Here is a 23,221-nt window from a genome sequence, read left to right as displayed (position 1 = left end):
AAGGTTGGTCTATTCTTCCAAACTTCCTTAGGGTTGTAGAACAATTAAAAATTACCAACATTTAATAACTGTGTAGAAATTCCAACCTGTAACAACGCAGACAGTAAAATACCCTAAAATAGCAACTTATTGTTAATTGAGATGAACAGCAAACGACTCTTGTTTATTACGTTCAATAATTTACAAAATTTGACAAACCAAACCAGTTTTTGTATGAACAGTTTTTTAATTTGAGCATATTACAGTCCTATATTTTGTTCTCCACATTGTACAGAAAGGGACCAAATAGTAGCAAAATAACACTTGGCACAGTTATAAATAATGTCATACAAAAACAAAAAAGTATTCACAATCTGCAGAAATGTAGTGCTTCCTCTATTATTAGTGGAACATGAAACTGAATTACTTGTGAATATGAAACTCTATTGCGCACACACACAACCAAAGAAAAAGCCGGGAGAGGTATTGCAGACTTCAAAGTGTGGTGAAGTAACGGGTTATTCCAAAGTACAAAAGGAAAGTGGTCGTGATAAATACCAGTGTTCAACCTCAGAAGGACATCAATTCATTTCAGGAAGGGCAATAAATGGTGATGTAACCATTACCCTGTTTACTCTTCACCTGGTCTTTGTTCTCCATGATTTACCAGGCAAAGACTGAAATGGTGTGTGCAAGCTCAGAGTCTTGCCAATGAGATGTCATATCCCATGGAGCACAGCACACACCATCTGTATTCAGAAGGGGTTACTGCATTTCCAAACCCTCCAAACCTGTTAAGACATTCAAGTTAATTAATATTACAATACTGCAATTCTTGATATTATGGTGTGATGTACACAAACTATGCATGGTCTCCACTACAAAGTAAACAGCGACCAGAAAAGTCTTGCACTTTGCAAACACAGGACACTCACTATTTACAGATTCACTGACCTTCCTGCTGGAGGAAGAAAGCTGAGAACACTTCACTGTAAGCCGACGTGATACTGTAACTCCTACAGTCTAGGGAGCTGCCCTTTTTTAAAAAATGTAATTAGTTTTTTGCAAAGCATCAGTCATGCAGAGAATCGAGTGGGTCGATGAACTACCAGAAGCAAATGGACTACATTCCTACACTTTTTTTTCTTCTGGTGAAGTTGAAAATTAAGTTTGCAGCTCCAAACTAACACTGACAAATATACACACTGGTAAACTAGTTGATAAATAATTTATGTACACATACAACTAATCTTTACACTGGCTCAAGGAAGTTGGTTAAAATTATTTTGGGTGGAGACCCCTCATCATAAAATTATTTTGCACAGGTTTTTGAGCCTGGTACCTCAGTAAACGTAACTGTCTGTAAACTTGCAAGTTTCCAGGGAGCAGTAGGCAAGCATTCATTAACTCAACCTAAAGTGGCTGTAGAGAACATTATAGTGCTCCAGGCTGGGTCACAATAATGAAAAAAAAAGGATGAGGTGCATCTCCTCAATAAATCTCGCACTGTGAGCCACGCAGCAGCCTGTGTTTGTTCAGACTGGATGGTAGAGCAAAGCCCGTGGGCGGTCTTGCACCTGTGTGACTGATATGCTGAGTACGTGATGCTGGTGATGAAAAATGAGTGATGGCAACCTCCATGTTCTCCCTTCCCCTCACTGCCCACCCCAAACTCATCCCCTCCTCTCCGAAACCCCTGACCACTTACGACCACCTCTAGCTCAGTAGACTCCCCCAATTGTCAGCACAGCCTACAGCGCTGGGGGAACCTCCGAACCTTACTGTCCCAAGGACTGCTTTTTGCCCAGCAGACTTCCCCAGTAGCGAGCACTTGGGGAGAGAGAGAGAGAGCCTGCAAGTTTCTGCTAACACCTAATCATTCTCAGCTGCCAGAACAGATCAACCAAATCTTTAAAACCATGATTTAAAACAGGAAAGAAAAGGTTCTTAAAACAACCAATGCCTTGGGCAAAGGGGTTTAAATTTTACCTTTGCACATGATTGTGGATATTGTATTTTGATATTCCTCTATGAAATCTGAAGTACCAAAGCTCACAAATGAACAAGATGCACTTCTGCGCACTCCTGGTGTGCAAAGCAAGTCAACAGCCAACTGTTTCTTGAGCCAATGGGCCATAATCCAGGGTTTGCACTTATTGTGGCTTCCACTCCAAAAATCAGAAACAAACATAACATTATGTTAAAAACCAATTCTGGCGAAAAGCAGTCTTTTTCTTTAATACACGTATATATAAAGATTTCCTTTCTGCCGTCAGCTTATTACACATTTTGATCACAATGGAGTGCTAGAGCAAGAGGCAGGGGTGGCAGAAACAGGCAGTAAGACTGTCCCTGTTAATTTCCATTTGCAAAGGATCCAGAAGGGGACCACAGGAACAGGAGCTCCTCATAGCAATGTTATTTGGATTGCTGATATTAGAGACGAAATAGGAAGGAGATTTGTCAGGCACCAGTTTGAAGGGTTGATTGTGGAGATGATTCGCTGCAGGTGCTGATCCCATTCCTGCTACACAAGTTGATAACCAGTGCCTGATGTCTGGTCATACTCTATCGTATACTGATGTGTCCAGTCCACTATTACAGGGCGAAAGAGACCAAAACATCTAAATTCAAAGAAGTCTATGATATTTCTAATGCAACCATGGCTGGAGGTGGGAAGGAAAGAAAAAAGGCAGGTCAGCTGATTGAATATATTAAAGATTACAGAATACACACAGCAGGCCTTTCAGCAAACCAATCTCAACCCAACCTAATTGATTTAACTTCATCTCCATGAGCACCAATTTACTTCCCCTTAAACATAACCATTCCATTTTCACCTGTCTGTCTTTCTGGGTCATATACTGTACCTGGAGCTCTGGGTGCGGTCTCCTCTACATCAGTGAGACCTAACGTAGATTGGAGGACTGCTTTGCCGAGCACCTTCGTTTCCTCTGCCAAAAAGGCAGGTTTTCCCAGTGGTCCCCCATTTTAATCCTATTTCTCATTTACATTACAGCATATCAGTCCATGGCCTCCTCTACTGCCAAGATGAGGTTGGGATAGCAAGATGGGGGTAGCGAGAGTGGGGCAGAGAGAGAGAGAGAGGATGGGGTGGGCCACAGAGAGAGGGAGGGTGGGGGCAGAGAGAGATTGAGCAAAGGAGTGGAATTGCCAACAGTTCAGACAGCATCTGTGGTGAGAGAAAAAAACAGAGCTATGTGCAAGCTCTGATGATGTTCCTGATGAAAGGTCATTGACATGAATAGTTTCTCTCCATAAAGACGCAATGTAATCCGAACAGTTTGTCGGCTAGAAATGAATAACATTGTGTGGAAGAGGGTTACAGAAATAGTGGTGGCAGGAGAGCAAGTGGGTATGGGAAGAGTAGCAACCAACCTGCCTCACTGACTCAATGAGTGAATCTGCATGGCTCCACACAGCCCCTGATTACCATGGCTTGGAGGAGGTGGGGAGAGAAATCACACAGAACAGCCCCATTCCCTCCCAGCAGAAGAACTGGCAAATCTGTCCCAGTGGTCTCTCAGACACTTGTTCATATGTCGGGGATAACCATTAGTTGTGTGTTTGTAATCCAGGGAGAGCCTGTTTGATTGTCTGTTTCTGGTCTCCTCTCCCTCCATCCCCAATGTATTCAAATGCCATGTGCACAACAACCCTGTTAGGTAAGCCTCCCGGACGTCTACATCTGCGCCAAGTGCGTCGAAATGCAGCTCCTAAGGGACCGCGTTATGGAACTGGAGCTGCAGCTCGATGACCTTCGTCTGGTCAGGGAGAGTGAGGAGTTGATAGAGAGGAGTTACAGGCAGGTGGTCACACCGGGGCCACGGGAGGCAGACAAGTGGGTCACGGTTAGGAGGGGGAAGGGGAAAAGTTAGGTAATAGGGAGTACCCCGGTGGCTGTGCCCCTTAACAACAGGTACTCCTGTTTGAGTACTGTTGGGGGGGGACAGCTTACCCGGGGGAAGCGACAGTGGCCGTGCCTCTGGCACAGAGTCTGGCCCTGTAGCTCAGAAGGGTAGGGCAAGGAAGAGGAGGGCAGTTGTGATAGGGGACTCGATAGTAAGGGGGTCAGATAGGCGATTCTGTGGACGCAGTCCAGAGACCCGGATGGTAGTTTGCCTCCCTGGTGCCAGGGTCCAGGATATTTCTGATCGTGTCCAAGATATCCTGAAATGGGAGGGTGAGGAGCCAGAGGTCGTGGTACATATAGGTACCAATGACATAGGTAGGAAAAGGGATGAGGTCCTGAAAGGAGAATATAGGGAGCTAGGTAGGGAGTTGAGAAAAAGGACCGCAAAGGTAGTAATCTCGGGATTACTGCCTGTGCCACGCAACAGTGAGAGTAGGAATGCGATGAGGTGGAGGATAAATGCGTGGCTGAGGGATTGGAGCAGGGGGCAGGGATTCAAGTTTTTGGATCATTGGGACCTCTTTTGGCGCAGGCGTGACCTGTACAAAAAGGACGGGTTACACTTGAATCCTAGGGGGACCAATATCCTGGCAGGGAGATTAGCAGGGGCTACTGAGGTGACTTTAAACTAGAATGGTTGGGGGGTGGGAATCAAATTAAAGAGGCTAGGCGTGAGGAGGTTAGTTCACAACAGGGGGATGGGAACCAGTGCAGAGAGACAGAGGGGTGTAAAGTGAGGGTAGAAGCAAAAAGTACTAAGGAGAAAAGTAAAAGTGGCAGGCCGACAAATCCAGGGCGAGCATTAAAAAGGGCCACTTTTCAGCATAATTGTATAAGGGCTAAGAGAGTTGTAAAAGAGCGCCTGAAGGCTTTGTGTGTCAATGCAAGGAGCATTCGTAATAAGGTGGATGAATTGAAAGTGCAGATTGTTATTAATGATTATGATATAGTTGGGATCACAGAGACATGGCTCCAGGGTGACCAGGGATGGGAGCTCAACGTTCAGGGATATTCAATACTCAGGAGGGATAGACATGAAGGAAGGGAAGGTGGGGTGGCGTTGCTGGTTAAAGGAGAGATTAACGCAATAGAAAGGAAGGACATAAGCCGGGAAGATGTGGAATCGATATGGGTAGAGCTGCGTAACACTAAGGGGCAGAAGACGCTGGTGGGAGTTGTGTACAGGCCACCTAACAGTAGTAGTGAGGTCGGAGATGGTATTAAACAGGAAATTAGAAATGTGTGCAATAAAGGAACAGCAGTTATAATGGGTGACTTCAATCTACATGTAGATTGGGTGAACCAAATTGGTAAAGGTGCTGAGGAAGAGGATTTCTTGGAATGTATGCGGGATGGTTTTTTGAACCAACATGTCGAGGAACCAACTAGACAGCAGGCTATTCTGGACTGGGTTTTGAGCAATGAGGAAGGGTTAATTAGCAATCTTGTCGTGAGAGGCCCCTTGGGTAAGAGTGACCATAATATGGTGGAATTCTTCATTAAGATGGAGAGTGACATAGTTAATTCAGAAACAAAGGTTCTGAACTTAAAGAGAGGTAACTTTGAAGGTATGAGACGTGAATTAGCTAAGATAGACTGGCAAATGACACTTAAAGGATTGACGGTGGATATGCAATGGCAAGCATTTAAAGGTTGCATGGATGAACTACAACAATTGTTCATCCCAGTTTGGCAAAAGAATAAATCAAGGAAGGTAGTGCACCCGTGGCTGACAAGAGAAATTAGGGATAGTATCAATTCCAAAGAAGAAGCATACAAATTAGCCAGAGAAAGTGGCTCACCTGAGCACTGGGAGAAATTCAGAGATCAGCAGAGGAGCACAAAGGGCTTAATTAGGAAGGGGAAAAAAGATTATGAGAGAAAACTGGCAGGGAACATAAAAATGGACTGTAAAAGCTTTTATAGATATGTAAAAAGGAAAAGACTGGTAAAGACAAATGTAGGTCCCCTACAGACAGAAACAGGTGAATTGATTATGGGGAGCAAGGACATGGCAGACCAATTGAATAATTACTTTGGTTCTGTCTTCACTAAGGAGGACATAAATAATCTTCCAGAAATAGTAGGGGACAGAGGGTCCAGTGAGATGGAGGAACTGAGCGAAATACATGTTAGTAGGGAAGTGGTGTTAGGTAAATTGAAGGGATTGAAGGCAGATAAATCCCCAAGGCCAGATGGTCTGCATCCTAGAGTGCTTAAGGAAGTAGCCCAAGAAATAGTGGATGCATTAGTGATAATTTTTCAAAACTCGTTAGATTCTGGACTAGTTCCTGAGGATTGGAGGGTAGCTAATGTAACTTCACTTTTTAAAAAAGGAGGGAGAGAGAAACCGGGGAATTATAGACCAGTTACTCCAACGTCGGTGGTGGGGAAACTGCTGGAGTCAGTTATCAAGGATGTGATAACAGCACATTTGGAAAGCGGTGAAATGATCAGACAAAGTCAGCATGGACTTGTGACGAATCTCATAGAATATTTTGAGGATGTCACTAGTAGAGTGGATGGGGGAGAACCAGTGGATGTGGTATATTTGGATTTTCAAAAGGCTTTTGACAAGGTCCCACACAGGAGATTAGTGTGCAAACTTAAGGCACACGGTATTGGGGGTAAGGTATTGGTGTGGGTGGAGAATTGGCTAGCAGACAGGAAGCAAAGAGTGGGAATAAACGGGACCTTTTCAGAATGGCAGGCGGTGACTAGTGGGGTACCGCAAGGCTCAGTGCTGGGACCCCAGTTGTTTACAATATATATTAATGACTTGGATGAGGGAATTAAATGCAGCATCTCCAAGTTTGCGGATGACACGAAGCTGGGTGGCAGTGTTAGCTGTGAGGAGGATGCTAAGAGGATGCAGGGTGACTTGGATAGGTTGGGTGAGTGGGCAAATTCATAGCAGATGCAATTTAATGTGGATAAACGTGAAGTTATCCACTTTGGTGGCAAAAATAGGAAAACAGATTATTATCTGAATGCAAACAACAGGAATTCTGCAGATGCTGGAAATTCAAGCAATATACATCAAAGTTGCTGGTGAACGCAGCAGGCCAAGCAGCATCTATAGGAAGAGGCGCAGTCGACGTTTCAGGCCGAGACCCTTCGTCCTGACAAAGGGTCTCGGCCTGAAACGTCGACTGCGCCTCTTCCTATAGATGCTGCTTGGCGTTATTATCTGAATGGTGGCCGATTAGGAAAAGGGGAGGTGCAACGAGACCTGGGTGTCATTATACACCAGTCATTGAAAGTGGGCATGCAGGTACAGCAGGCGGTGAAAAAGGCGAATGGTATGCTGGCATTTATAACGAGAGGATTCGAGTATAGGAGCAGGGAGGTACTACTGCAGTTGTACAAGGCCTTGGTGAGACCACACCTGGAGTATTGTGTGCAGTTTTGGTCCCCTAATCTGAGGAAAGACATCCTTGCCATAGAGGGAGTACAAAGAAGGTTCACCAGATTGATTCCTGGGATGGCAGGACTTTCATATGAAGAAAAACTGGATGAACTGGGCTTGTACTCGTTGGAATTTAGAAGATTGAGGGGGGGATCTGATTGAAACGTATAAGATCCTAAAGGGATTGGACAGGCTAGATGCAGGAAGATTGTTCCCGATGTTGGGGAAGTCCAGAACGAGGGGCCACAGTTTGAGGATAGAGGGGAAGCCTTTTAGGACCGAGATTAGGAAAAACTTCTTCACACAGAGAGTGGTGAATCTGTGGAATTCTCTGCCACAGGAAACAGTTGAGGCCAGTTCATTAGCTATATTTAAGAGGGAGTTAGATATGGCCCTTGTGGCTACGGGGGTCAGGGGGTATGGAGGGAAGGCTAGGGCGGGGTTCTGAGTTGGATGATCAGCCATGATCATAATAAATGGCGGTGCAGGCTCGAAGGGCCGAATGGCCTACTCCTGCACCTATTTTCTATGTTTCTAAGTTTCTATGTAATCCCTCAGATACCACTGCTCTATGCAGAAGATCTCTCCCATCTTTATGAAATGGTACAGTCTCCCAATTCAGCTTTTCTGGAAGGAAAAGATGAATTATTTGCGACACTACAGAAGTCCAATCCATACCTTAATGAACTTTGAAGATTTCAACTTATACTCAGTGGCCACTTTATTACATACATCTGTAAAACTGCTCTTTGATACAAGTATCTTATCAGCCAAACATTTGGCAGCAACTCCATGCATAAAAAGTGTGACCTAAGCGACTTCGACTGTGAAATGACTGCTGGTGCAAGAAGGAGTGGTTTGAGTAACTCAGAAACTGCTGATCTCCTGAGATTTTTATGCATGACAATCTCTAGTTTACAGAGAATGGTGCGAAAATAAAAAAATATAAAAATACAATCTGGTGAGCAGCTGTTCTGTGGGCAAAACCACTTCGTTAATGAGAGAGGTCAGAGAATGGCCAAACTGATTCCAGCTGACAGGAGGGTGACAGTAACTGAATTAGCCACATGTCACAATAGTGATGTGCAGAAGAGCACCTCTGAATGCACAACACGTCGAACCTTGACATGGATGGGCTACAGCAGCAAAAGACTACATCAGGTTCCACTCCTGTCCTTAATAAAGTAGCCACTGAGTGTATCTCCCCAATGGATTATTCTTTACCTGAATCATTTCTTTTGTGAACAGATATTTGAGTATCAGTTGATAAAGCAGGGTCAGCACATTAAGGCATCATTACACACAGATACTTACTTGAAGGGACTTTCAATAGTGGTTGTTGTAACCTTAAAGTGCTTGTAGCGTCTTGCATTCATCCTTTCATTTGTAGTTATCCCAAGACAAGCGATCTTCAACAATCAGAAACAAACATATTAACACTTCAGTAAAGATGAAGGCTCCTGGAAAATTTAGCTTTCTACAGTTTGTGTACAAATCTTACTTAAAGCAACAATCTTTGCACATTACTATAACATTCAGTGCAGTCACATAAGAGTGTATTTCAAGTTAAATCAGAAACTGAATCTCAAGACCAGACAAATAGATGAGTGTGATCGACCTTCAGGAAAATTTCTCTACCTCTGATCTCCTGATAAGTCATTGCGTACATCAAATTAAGCCTCAGACTGAATTTCAAGTCCTTTGGATAAGTGACCAAAAATATCCATTTTTTTTGAGCGTGATTGACTTTCAGGATAATTTTTCCACCTGCAGCTTCTTCTTCCTGTAGTTAATAATCAGCTCCTTGGTTTGCATAGTGGGGAGTATCCTAACTGGTTGTATCAGGGCTTAGTATGGAAACACCAGTACCCAGGCACGGAAAAGGCTACAGAAAGTGGTGGACACAACCTTCACTTGCAAAGCCCTCCCCACTTCTAAGCACATTTACAAGGAGTGCTGCCACAAGAAAGCAGCATCCATTATCAAACCATCCAGCATGCTCACTTCTCACTACTACTATCTGGCAAGGAGATACAGGCACCTTGGGTCCCACATCGCCAGGTTCGGAAACAAATATTATCCTACACCATCAGGCTCCTGAACTGGCATGGATAACTTAACTCACCACAACTCTTGACCAACTCCACAAACGACAGACTCACTTTCAGGAACTCTGCAATTCATGTTTTGTATTTTTTTAAATTTGCACAGTTTGTCTTCTGCACTATGGTTGTCAATTTTTTAAGCATTTTTTTGTAGATTATATTGTATATCTTTATTTTTCCAGTAAATACTTGCAAGAAAATTAATCTCAAGTTCAATTTACTTTGAACTTTAAAATTCAGATGAAAGAAGAGCTTAAGCATAAAACTTGGAGAGTTTGGGGCCCTGATGAAAGTATGTTGACAATGATGGACCGATTAAAATTAGGAATGATCAAGAGGCGAGAACTGGAGGAGCACAGACAACTCAAGGAGGTTGAAGAAAGGGCCAAAGACAGAGGGTGTGACTCCAAGAGCGAATTTTAAAACCAAGCCATTAATTAAGTGTAAGGTTTAATTAAGGGTGATTGGTGGATGTGATATCTGTTAGGGATTATTCAGGAGTTATGGAATTAAGTGAATATAGCAGATATTAATTCAAACAAGAACCAGTCCCCAGTTCTCAGTGTAAGTAATCAGTCTGAAGTTACGAGGACAGTTTCGCAAACACCTGCACTGTGTACAGAGGACTGGCTGCTCAAGTGACAATGGTTTGCACAGTGAAGTGACTATACGACATTCTCAACTGCATCAACCAGATGTTAGACAATGGGATTATGTTAACTGGCCTGCATCAAACTAGGCAAGCATGGGCAAAGTTATTTACAACATTGTAACCAAATTTGAGGAAGCTTGCAGAACAGTCTGATATTGTCAGTTAGCACATCAAACATGGTCTAGCTGGATTGCGTTTCTCTATGACTGCACTAGTGCGTGATTAGCAACTGCTGCATTCCTGTTCTTGCAGAAGCGTGGCTCCAAGACAATGTCCCATGCACCATCAATCGCCGGGCAAGGCCACTCAGGGACTAGGTATATATATTATTTGTAACTATGTTTTTTCTGTTATCATAACTATATGTGCTATGTACTGTGTGTGACTGATGGTACTGTGTTCTGCACCTTGGCCCCAAGAGGAACGCTGCCTGTTTGTATTCACGTGTACAGTGTGCATGGGTGAATGACAATTAAGCTTGAATAATTGGGATATTTGTGTACTCAAAGGGTCAGCCCTTACAACACTGCTCTTGGGCATCTGTATTCTCTGTCCTCAGAAGCGTTCTCTAATTCTGTTACTCTGGAGAGTGGGACTAACAGACAGCTTATTTAAGTGCTGTACGGGCAATACTGTTGATTCTCTCACTAGCCGTGCTTGGGCCCAGAAACAGTAGAAAACAAGATTCATGACTGTAAATTCACTGCACGATATTCCAGTTCCCTTGCTCTGATTGGCAGGAGGAGTGGGAGAAAATATTGGTGGCAAAAGTAAAGCAAGCTTGCTCTCTCATGGTCAAGAGCAATTAAACATTGGCAAGCAATGCTGGCTTTGTATAATGGTGACTTTCTGCTTGGCTCTACTCAGCAGGAGACCTTATGAAGTAAAATGCCTTGGTCCATCAGGTCACCTTGGGAGGTACCACCATTACCCTATAATTTTATAGGACAGGACACCACTGTAGCAGTTAGTGCGACGCTATTCCACCTTGGGATGCTGGAGTTCAGAGTTCAATTCCGTCATCCTTGGTAAGAAAGTCTGTACATTCTTCACTTTTATTTCGGGTGCTCCGGTTTCCTCCCACAGTACGAAGACGTACCAGTTAGTCGGTTAATTGGTCATTGTAAATAGTCTGGTGATTAGGCTAGGGTTAAATCAATGAGTTGCTGGGTGGTGTGGCTTGTTGGGCTGCATCTCAAATAAAGAAAAAATAATCTACAGCCACTGCAAGTTGGACCATGAAGACACTTGCACAGTGATCACGAGGAAATCTGCAGATGCTGGAATTTCAAGCAACACACATCAAAGTTGCTGGTGAACGCAGCAGGCCAGGCAGCATCTCTAAGAAGAGGTACAGTCGACGTTTCGGGCCGAGACCCTTTGTCAGGACTACACCTGACGAGGCACTTAATCACACATTGCACTGCGACAACACTGGTGCCAAGCTGTATGGGTCCTAATGCCCTTCCCTTGGACAACATTGGTGTCGTGAAGAGGGGAGACTTGCAGCATGGGCAACTGCTGGTCTTCCATACAACCTTGCCCAGGCCTGCGCCCTGGAGAGTGAAGACTTTCCAGGCCCAGATCCATGGTCTTGCAAGAGTAACGGATGCCTTTATTAATCTTAGAAAAGGTTGTCACAACATTTTGGGCCAAAGTGCCTGTTCTGTGCTGTGGTGTTCTGTGTTCTATGCTGTTCCTGAAACACTGAGTGTGGGTCTTCAGGCTCCTGTTCCTCCTCCCTAATAGTAGGATAAGAAGACAGTAGGTCCTGGATTTTGATATAGTGACGCTAAAGCAAAATCCATAAACCTTACATTGAGATTCTAACTGTGAGGATAGAATATTAATGACACAGTAAAGATAAGAATTGTTTTACAGGAATAGGATCACACAGATGGCAATACAGTAATTCAGTACATCTCTCGAGACGTAAGCTAATGAACTTTAAATAGATACAAGTTTAACAGGACGGAAACAACTCTGTTTACCTGATACATCTGACACATGAGTAACACGGCCACCCACAAGAAGTGAAAGAGACTGTTCAGGAACATCCAGAACACCCACGGAGAGCAGCTGGCGATCTCGGTTAGGTACGTCCACAGTCCTTCCTTTGGGTAGTTGGTTTCACAGTGAATGCTCCAGTCTGAAGGAGAAAGGGTAATGGAGATAAAAACATCCCAGCTCTGAGGGAATGGGGGCAGATTTTGGTCATTGGTCTATGTGGTATCATAGTGGTTATTGCAATGCTTTACAGTGTGAGCAATCATCAATCAGTTCAATTCCCACTGCTGAATGTAAGGAGTTTGTACGCTCCTCATGACTGTGTGGGCTTCTTCCCACATTCCAAAGATGTATGATTTAGGGTTAGTATATGTCAAGAGACAAGTTCTTTACACAGAGAGTGGTGGATGTGTGGAACATGCTACCAAAGTTATGGTAGGGGCAAGTACAATAGGGAAATTTAAGAAGCTCTTAGACAGGCATGTGGATAATAGAGAAATAGTTGCGGGCATGCTATGTTGGCACTGGAAGCATGGTGAAACTTGCGGGCTGCCCCCACCACATCCTCAGACCATATTGATCGTTGACACAAACTACGCATTTCACTATAGGTTTTGATGTACATGTGACAAATAAAGCTAATCTCATCTTTTCTACTTACAGAAGAAACAGCCATAAATCATCCAGATTATCATTCCCAGTAAGAAGAAGAGGTATCCGATGAAATATCTGTGATTGCCCGCCCCTGGAAAATAGAAGGAAATGTCAGCTGCAGTCTGCTTATCCATGGTCAAAGGGATGACAGGAAACAGCAACAACCAAAACATATGCTAGTTACCTAACAAAGAAACAGAAACACTCAGCAGGTCAGGCAGCAGCTGTGAAAAGAGACAAAGAGCCAACGTTTCAAATTGAAGACCCTTTATCAAATGGGAAAAGAGAAAAAGTAAAGTAGCTATAAGTTGCAGAGGAGGAGAGAGAAATGGATAGGACAAAGGATGATAGAGTGAGGCCAGATTAATGGAGCTAGTTACTCAGTGATATGGATAGTGATTATACAGCTTTAACAAAGGGACTCCAGTCTGAAACATAAACTGTTTCTCTCTCTACAGTTGCTGCCTGACCTGCAGAATATTTCCAACATTCTCCATTTTTGTTTCAGAATTCCAACATCTTCTGTAATTGAAATTTCAGAATATAGCCAGTTACTTCATGGAAACACTTTAAAATATACTGTGGGTTTTACTTGCCATCCCTGAAGCCCCTCCGATTGACCTACCTTCTTCAACCATCCCAAAGTGGTGGCAGGGTCAGGAGTCACCTCACTGTAGCAGTTACGATGGAAACAAGACACTTGCTTGACCATTTTGGAAGGATCAGGAATCAGACCAGGCAAGGCCAGTAACTAACTTTTTCCAGAGTATGAGTAAATCTGCCACATTTGTATTATAACCTCATGGGCATCATTACTGATTTTTCACTAATTCAATAACTACCAGGAGGCACTGGGCAGCAAAAGCACTCCCTGTAACGAAGAAAACTGTGGGACTATGAAGAAGGTGGAGAGAACTAAACTAGAAGGCTCTTGGAAGTTGCTGATATAGGCATGGTGGGATGAATGGCCTCTCTGTTCTTTAAGAATCTGAGTTTAACAAGTAATGGCTATTCAGTTTGCAACATGAAAGAGTACCAAACATTTCCATTGGACAAGTACTTGCATACATTTGATGTCACAGTGGTGGAATGGAAGTCTACAAATAGTCTGTTCCAACTGCCATCCACATTGTATTCTTTGTGATACGAGGTACCATGACTTTCCATGATGACTATTTGACCCTGTTGGTACATCCAAGCAGTAGAGAGAAGCCAAAATGTCTGTTCCCAACTGGAAACACATTTGTTCTTTTACAATCTCCTGTTAAAAATCCAATGCTTAATTAACTTTTGAATGACAACAAATATCCGTGCATGTCCAAATTCAATGAACTTCCCATCCATTCTGGCACTACATGGTAACACACAGATGCAATTACCAAGAAGGCTCACCAGCAGTAATGTTTCATTAGGAATTTGAGGAGATTTGGTACGTCACCAGAAACTCCAGGCAATTTCTCCAGATGTATCTGGTAAGATGACAACGCACCTGGGCACAATAGCCTCTCGGGGGTCAACCAAAGGTGCTTTTGTCTTTTTTAAATGTCTTGTTTTACAATCACAAGACAATGCCAGACTTTAAGAACTTCGGGTACTGCAGGTATCAGTGATCTGATTTTTGGTGGAGGAGCTCGACTTGGTGTGGACCAAGCATTGACTTACAGGAAGGCATCAGAATTGGTGCGCGAAGGTGGGTGATATTCATGGACCTTTCTCTTACAATTGCAAGGCCCTGTTGGACATTGATAATGCAAGATGCTGCAGGCCCGTTTCCCTGCTTGTTTGTTGATGTGACCTCGGTTCTGGCAAGGACTAGGCCTCAAGATGTGGGCTTGCTTCTTGCTGCAGTCCAGGAAACGAGACGCCAGAGGCAGTGGAGCTCAGTGTTATGCTTGGCTGGGGGCTGGCCTCTCTCATTGGTACTACCCTCCAGTGTTCGACTGGTGGTATTACAAACTGGATTGCGTGCGTGTGTTCATCTTTGGACTACTGAGAACTGCTTTTTATTGCCCATGGCACCCATGCACCATGTCACATAGGGACTTGGGCTACATATGTTTTTTGTGTGCCTTGTGCTTTGTATGTTTCGCACCTTGGCCCTGGAGGGTTGCTGTTTTGTTCAGCTGTATTCAGGTATGGTTGACTGATAATTAAATTTAACTTGAACGTATCATGAAGAGCATTCCAATCAGCTGAGTCATCGTCTGGTACGGAGGCTCCAATAGATGGGATTGGAAAAAGCTGCAGAGGGTTGTAAACTCAGCCAGCTCCGTCACAGGCACTACCTTCTCCACCATCGAGGACATCTTCAAAAGGCGATGCCCTAAAGAAGGTGGCATCCATCATTAAGGACCCTCATCATCCAAGACATGTCATAAGACACAGGAATAGTATTAGGCTATTTGGCCCATTGAGTCTCAACTCTATTCTCCTGCCTTCTTCTTATAACCTTTGAAATCTTTGATTAATCAAGAAACTATCAACCTCCACCTTAAATATACCAAATGACTTAGCCTCCACAGTCACCTTTGGTAGTGAATTCCACAGATTCACCACCCTCTGGGTTAAGAAATTTTTCCTCAATCTCTGTTTTAAATAAATGTCCCTCTATTTTTAAGCACAACTCTCTGGTCCTAGACTCCCCCACTATAGGAAAGATCCTCTCCACATACACTCTCTCTAGGCCTTTCAATATTCAGTAGGTTTCAATGAGATAAACCCTTGTTCTTTTACGTTCCACTAAGTACAGGCCCAGAACCATCAAAACACTCCTCATATGTTAACTCTTTCATTCTCAAAATCATTCTCATGAACCTCCTCTGGAACTTCTCCAATTCCTAAGGAGCCCAAAACTCCACTCAGTATGAACCCATGAACACTACCTTGCTACTCTATATATACATATACAGACACATATATACATACATATATACATACACACACACATATATATATTTCTTATTGCAACTTCCCCTCCCTCTCCCTCCCCTAGTAATTTTTAATATATTGTACTGTGGTGCTTCTGTAAAACAAAAAATTTCATGACATACTATATTTCAGTGATAATACACCTGATTCTGATATAATCCAATTGATCCAGGATGTTAGTAAACACAAGAGATTCTGCAGATACGGGAACTCCAGAGCGACACATACAAAATGCTACAGGAACTCAGGACTCAATAAACAGTCAATGCTTTGGATTGAGACCTTTATCAGGATTCCTTTGTTCAGGATGGTGGTACTGTTTATGGATGATCGTTTGCTCTGTGAAGGCATCCACAATGTTCCAGATAACAGAAACGCCGGCCTTTTACAATGATCAAACCATATTATCAGCAATGCTCAAAATCAGATTAAAATTTATTATCAAAGTACTGTATGTATATATGTTACCATATACTATCTTGAGATTCATTTTCTTACAGGCATTTACAGGAAAATAAAGAAAATACAATAGAGTTTGTGGAAAAACTATCTGTAAGCAAAAATTGACAAACAACTAATGTGAAAAAAATGTAAAGGAGGAGTGTTAAGGAAAGGAGTACTCGAATCCCAAAATGATGGTAGTAGCACAGGTGGATAAGATGTAAGAAGGCTTACCAAATATTTGCCATCATTAACCAGGAAGGTTATGGTGCAACTGTATAAAGCATTGGTCAGTTTGGTGTCTCTGGGCCTGCACTTGTTGGAGTTTAGAAGATTGAGGGGAGGATCTCATAGAAACCTTCTGAATATTGAAAGGCCTAGATAGTGTAGACATGGAGAGGATGTTTCCTATAGAGGGGGAGTCCATGACCAGACAGCACAGACTCTGAATACAATCACGTCGTTTTGGAATAGAGATAAGGAGGAATTTCTTTAGCCAAAGGGTGGTAAATCTGTGGAATTCATATTTAAGGCAGAGGTTGATAGGTTCTTGATTAGTGATGGTGTGAAAGGTTATGGAAAGAAGGCAGGCGAATGGGGTTGAGAGAGATTTTAATGGTTGAGCAGAGTCGATGGACCGAATAGCCTAATATTGCTCCTATATCTTCTGGTCAGGCCAAACCGGAAGACTAAGCACAGTTTGGATCAGCTTGGGTAAGGTGATTGCACTGGAGATAGTGCAGGTAAAATTCATCAATATACTACTTGGGACGGAGCACATCAGTTATGAGGGAAGACTAGATCTTTTGGGTTTCTCTTCTGTGAAGCAGAAGAGATCGAGGGAGCATCTGATTGAACTGTACAGTTACAAGGGATACAGATAAAGGTAGTCCTGATGAAGAGTCTTGACATAAAATGTCAACTGTTTAGTCCCATCCATTGATGCTGTCTGACCCGCTGAGTTCCTCTAGCACATTGTGTGTATTGCAGTGAGAAAACTTTCCCCATAACAGAAATGTATAAAAGTAGAGGACATGGTTTTAAGGTAAGAAACAAGAGCTTTAAAGGAGATCAGAGGATGAATTTTCACCCACAGGGTGATTAGAATCAGAATACACTGCCTGAGGGTGGCTGAGGTAGAGACTGTCACAGCATTTTAAGTATCGGTACAAGTATTTGAATCAACGAGGCACACTAAGCTGCAGATCAAGTGTTGGTAAATGGGATCAGAGTAAATGGCATTTGGTTTTTGGCATGGAAGTGGTGCATGAAATGCTGGTTGTGCCACATGAGTCCATGAAATCCAAAAGGACATTCAAGGAAATATTCAGATGGGAATGTCAATGTGAAGAAACAGTTATAAGGAAGCTGGAGATGAACAAAGATTTGGACACATGCAACCAGGATGAGATGGTAGCACAGTAGCATAGAAGTTAGCGTAATGCTTTACAGTGCCAGCGATTCTCACTGCTGTCTACAAGGATTTTGTACGTTCTCCCTATGACTATGTGAGTTTCCTCCAGTTTCCTTCCACATTCCAAAAATTAGGGTGAGTAAGTTGTGGGCATGCCATGTTGGAAGCATAGCGAAACTTGCGTGCTGACCCAGCACATCCTCAATTGTGTCGGTCTGTGATGCAAATAATAAATTTCAGTGTGTGTTTTGATGTTACAATGTATACGTGACAAATAAAGCTAATCTTTATGTTTAAATGAGATAGGTTGGGATGAGGCTTCTGGGAAGCACAAAGAAAGGCATACTCCAGTCAGGCTGAATGCCCTAATGGTTTTAGTGATATTGGAATTGGTTTATTATTGTCACGTGTTCCAATGCACAGTGAAAAGCTCAGCTTGCATACTGTTCACATAGATCAGATCATTACACAGTGCACTGACGCAAGACAAAGTGAAATAATAGCAGAATGCAGAATAAAGTGTACATCTATAGAGAAAATGCAGTGCAGGTAGACAATAAGGTGTAAGGTCATCATACTAGTGAACTATTCAATAGTCTTATAACAGCAGGTTAAAAGCCTTGTCTACATGCTACATGCTTTTGTAGCAAAGGAGGACTTGATAGCGGTGTTTAAGACAATAGGAGGCAGAGATCGAGTGAACAGGCAGAGACTTTTTCCCAAGGCAGAAATGGCTAATATCAGGAAGCATAATTTAAAGTGATTAGTGGAAAATATAGGATGTCAGAGATATGTTTTTATTTACCTCCACACTGCAAGTGCTGAGCGCCTGGAACATGCTGCTAAGGGTGGAGGTAGAGGCAGGTACATCAGGGACACTCAAGAAACTCTTAGATCGAAAGGAACATGGATGATAGAAAAATAGAGAGCTATGCGGGAGGGAAGGGTTAGATTAATCTTAGGGCAAGTTAAAAGGTCTGCATTGTGAGTCAAAGGGCCTGGACTGTGCTGAAACAGTCTATGTTCTATGTATCTTTTGCCCAATGGGAGGGGGTGAAGAGAAAATGCCTGGTGTGAGCTATCCAGTTTGTGCCTTTTGAACTGACTACTGGCCCATGCTCCCCACTTGCTTTAGAAAGCAATCTGAATGGTGTGACTTACCCACGCAGTTACCAACCCAAGGGCAGTGGTGATCGAACTTGGCAATGCACCTGTTACACACGGCGCAGTGTTTGGATCGAACAGGTTTCTGGATCTGAGAAGGAAACGTAAAATAGACTTGAAATAAAGTACAGAAAGGGTGTCAGTAAGGAACTCAAAACTGATTTGAGTGGTGGGATTGTCTGCCTAGCTCAAAAAACGGCAGTTGCTTTTAGAATTCTTAGGCACAACTTATAACACACAGGAGCAGAAGCAGGCCATTTAGTCTACTCCTAATTGCCCTTGAAAATATTACAGACATTTTCCTGTTTTATGTACCTAATATAAAGTTTTTTGTCACATAATATTTCCCCTTCACTCTTTGATCTGCATCAAATGGTTACCTTCCTCTCCATAAGGCACAGAAGCAGAAGTAGACAATTCGGCCCATTGAGTCTGCACTGCCATTTAGCATGGCTGATTTAGTATCCTTCTCAACCCCATTCTCCTGCCTTCTCCCTGTAACCATTGATGCTCTTACTAATTAAAAGCTATCAACTGCCACTTTAAATACACCCAATGATGTGGCCTCCACAACCATCTGTGGCAATGAATTCCACAGTTTCACCATCTTCTGGCCAAAGAAATTCCAAAAATGTTAACCCTTTCCTTCCAAGGATAATTCTGTCAAACATCCTCTGGAGCCTCTCCAATGCTTGCAAACCCTTTCCTAAATATGGGGCTCAAACTGCTCACAATATCCAAATGTGGTCTGACCAAACTTTTATAAAGCCTCACTATTACATTCTTGCTTTAATATTCTAGTCCTCTTGAAACGAATGCTAACATTGCATTTGCCCTCCTACGTAACTCAACTACCGCATGGAAGCAGCAGAGACATCAAATGAATGCTAGCGAATGCCAAAGCTGCTTTCTTTAAGTTTTAAGGTCTTGAAAAGTAAATTAATGTCCAAAAATTTAAATTTAAAGCACAACTGATTACCATTTTAGGATTTCAAGATTAACACCTAATCCAAAAACAAACTGTTACATCTTATGTTGTATTTCTCAAATGTACCCAGAACTGGTTTCACCTTATGTGCAAAGCCCGTCGGTATTACCACATGAATCAGGAATCAGAACCAAAACTACAATGGGAAGGAAGGTCATGTCTTACCAAACAAGTGCTGCAGAAGATGCTAAGGTCCAGATGGCCTGATTCAGCCAATTCCACTATTGTCTGGGAAGAAAGACTAGATGTCAGCTCAATCACATGGTAACGTATACAGTATTCCTGTAGCTGAATCAAACAACATTTACATCATGCACAAAGTGCAAGAGGAACTCAGCAGGACAGGCAGTATAATAAACATTTGATGTTTCAGCCCGAGATCCTTCACCAGTCCTGATGAAGGGCCTTGGTTCGAATGTCAACTGTTTATTCCTCTCCATAGATGCTGGATGACCAGCTGAGTTTCTTCAGAATTGTGTGTGTATTTCCAGCATCAGCAGAATCTCTTCTGTTTAAGATTTATACCACACCTTTAAACAGTAAAACTGCACTGAATGCAATCAGAGCATAACTGAAACAAAGTCATGGATATCTTGAGGGTTGAGTACAAACTCCTGGTCAAAAGCATTCTTTTTTTGAAACTTATTGAGATACAGCATGGAATAGACCCTTCTAGCCCATTAAGCCACACCACTCTAGCCTAATCATGGGACAATTTACAATGACCAATTAACCTACCAACTGGTATATCTTTAGACAGTGGGAAGAAACCGGAGTACCCAGAGGAAACCCATACTGTCATAGGGAGAATGTACAGACTCCTTACTGTCAGTGACAGGATTTAAACCCGGGTCACCTATACCATAAAGTGTTGTGCTAACCACTACACTACCATGCCACCCTTCAGTTCTCCCTGAGTGACCAGTTAATAAGAAACATAGTGCAACAAAGAAGGTTGGGACAGGAATTCTTGAGCTCAGGAAAGAATTGGCTGGTAGTGTGACCACCAAAATTGGAGTGATGGAAGCAGAAGAGGCCAGAGTTCCTCAAGGGTTGGAAGGCTGGAGAGATTAGATGGGGAGACAGGGTCAAATTTTAAAACATTTAACCTGGAATCTCTCTGCCGTCTGTCTGCTACAGTCATTTTGACGACCAATGCCTTCTCTGCCAATTTTGCCTGGAGATCTCATATTGATCCTCAAAACACGCAAAAACTCACACACCAGGCCCTATAGACATGAATTTAAAATATAATGAGAAGGTGTGTCAGCAGCACTGACTGGTACAGTACCTGACATGGCCAGCAGGTGGAGCTTGAAGATTATTTTTCTGAGCAAGTTAATTTTTATTTAGACACACAGTAACAGACCCTCCACCTCAATGAGCTCGCACCGCCCAATTACACCCATGTGACCAATTAACCTACTATTCCATATGCCTATGGAACCCACATGGTCATGAGCTTAAATTCCAGAACTTGGGGTTGCCATAATGGAGCAATTAAAATCAGGCTTGAGAGAACAGAATGAGAAATCCTGGACCTTATAAAGGAGATAACAAAATGTAGGAAGAGGAAAAACAATGCTGGGACTTGAATTTTAAAATCTAATTCAATGAAAAACAGATTAAGAAAACACAGGATATGGCAGCAGAATGAGGAATATTGATCAGGAAGGTATCGGAATGGCCATATCAATAAATGTAGTTCAAAAGTTTTAAGAAAAAAATAATATCCAACAAGTGAAATGGCTACAGGATGAATGCTGGAGTATTTGCAAAGCAAGTCAGGCACCATTTTGTAAACTCAATATTGAAACTCTATATGCTTCGAAGAAAAAGATACAAATCTGTCCATTTAGTAACAACCGAGAAGATGATAAAACGCATAGATTGAGTGGATAACCAAAGACTTATTCCTAGAGTGGAAATGAGGGGCACAACTTTCAGGTGTTTAGAAGAAAGTATCAGGGTGATGTCAGAGATAGGTTTTTTTTAAAACAGAGATTGGTGGATGCGTAAAATGCACTACCAGGGATGGTGGTAAAGGCAGATACATTAGGGGCACTTAAGAAACTGTTTAAGATAGGCACATGGATAATAAAAACACGAAGGCTTTAGGGGAGGAAAGGATCATATTGATCTTAGGGTGCATTATAAGCTTGGCATATTGAGGGCCAAAGGGCCTGTACTGTGCTGTAGTGTTCCATATTCTATGTTATAAAATACACAAAGGAAACAAGGCAAGCAACAGCATTGATATTACTGTAACTCAGCACTACATAAAAGCTTCCTTTCAAGTATGATGCACTTGCAAGTTATGTTGAATTTACTTCTGTATGAAGGTTAATATCTCTGAGGATCTATCCTGGGCCCAACATATTGGTACCATTACAATGAAGGCCATTGACAGCTATATTTTTGTTTAGTAGCCTGTGGACATTTAGTACGTCACCAAAGACTAGCATGGAGAGCTTTCTTGCTGGTTGCATTGGATATGGAGGTGCCACTGCACAGGATTGGAAAGAGCTGCAGAGGGTTGCAAACTCAGCCAGCTTCATTATGGGCACTAGCCTCCCCAGCATCAAGGACATCTTTAAAAAACAATGCCTCAGAAAGGTGGCATCCATCAATAAAGACCTCCAGCATTCAGGACATGCCCTCTTCTCATTGCTACCATCAGGGAGGAGGGTAGAGGAGCCTGATGACACAAACTGAATGTTTCAGGAATAGCTTCCTCCTCTCCTCTTTTAGATTTCTCAATGGACAATTCCAACCCATCAACACTCACTATTTTTGCTCTCTTTAGTGCAAAATGCGCACATTTCTTAGTGTAATTTATAATTTAAGTATTGCACTGTACTACTGCTACAAAACAATAAATTTCACAACACATATCAGTAATATTAAACCTGATTCTGCTACTGAGCTGGTTAATTGTACCTCAACATGCCAGTATAGGAGGATGCAGTGACATATGGGACAGAGGATAGCAGTCTGGACTACCAAACCTAAGGCAAGAATACACACAAAACTTTGGTGGCCACAATTGCATCAAATGAAAATCCATGACTTTGACATCCTTCAACTCTGATCAGTGCCAACTCAAGGGGCATATTTACTATTCTCCAGTGTAGACTGAAGGAGTCTACATGGTGTATAGATTCATAGCTTGGACACCGTCTTACCTTTTTCTTCTGCTCTTCAGTGGCTTTAATTACTCCGGGGTCTGACTTCCAAGACTTACCAAAGTTATAGAAGAGCCCTACACTGTTGACAAGGAATGGGAGGTGGACTGACAGAACTGGAAGATGTGTTTTGGTGTTAAGGAATTAAAAGGCTGGAAGGATTATTTTCACATCAACTTATAGCTTTAATGTAGTTCTATAATGCCCATGAGCACAATACCCTCCTTGTTACTTCTGCTGCATGGAAGGTCCAAAAGACTCTCCTCTCTATGTCAACAGAAAAGGAAATAAGGACAGTTGGTAAGTTCACCAAGGCCTCTTCTTTCAGAGAAGGCTGAAGAGAGCTGGTCTATCCATACCA

General features: G+C 42.6%; 1 protein-coding gene across 2 annotated transcripts in view; it reads right to left on the bottom strand.

The window, feature by feature from the left end:
• Nucleotides 1-208: 208 nt before the first annotated feature.
• The window catches only part of zdhhc17 (zinc finger DHHC-type palmitoyltransferase 17), a 138,803-nt gene continuing 115,790 nt past the window's right edge, over nucleotides 209-23,221 (bottom strand). The window contains exons 11-18 of one of the 2 annotated variants that reach the window (XM_063058450.1): nucleotides 22,861-22,985; nucleotides 20,785-20,904; nucleotides 19,841-19,903; nucleotides 18,685-18,778; nucleotides 12,748-12,831; nucleotides 12,071-12,228; nucleotides 8,637-8,731; nucleotides 209-2,645 (exon numbers count right to left, since the gene is read on the bottom strand). In XM_063058450.1, the coding sequence (XP_062914520.1) occupies nucleotides 2,507-2,645; nucleotides 8,637-8,731; nucleotides 12,071-12,228; nucleotides 12,748-12,831; nucleotides 18,685-18,778; nucleotides 19,841-19,903; nucleotides 20,785-20,904; nucleotides 22,861-22,985 (878 nt within the window). In that variant the 3' untranslated portion in view covers nucleotides 209-2,506. The remainder of the gene's footprint in view (nucleotides 2,646-8,636; nucleotides 8,732-12,070; nucleotides 12,229-12,747; nucleotides 12,832-18,684; nucleotides 18,779-19,840; nucleotides 19,904-20,784; nucleotides 20,905-22,860; nucleotides 22,986-23,221) is intronic. The other variant, XM_063058451.1, reaches the window with a different exon arrangement.

This window comes from Mobula hypostoma, chromosome 9, assembly GCF_963921235.1.
Source record: "Mobula hypostoma chromosome 9, sMobHyp1.1, whole genome shotgun sequence".
Lineage (NCBI taxonomy): Eukaryota > Metazoa > Chordata > Chondrichthyes > Myliobatiformes > Myliobatidae > Mobula > Mobula hypostoma.
This window is presented reverse-complemented; position numbering and strand designations above follow the sequence as displayed.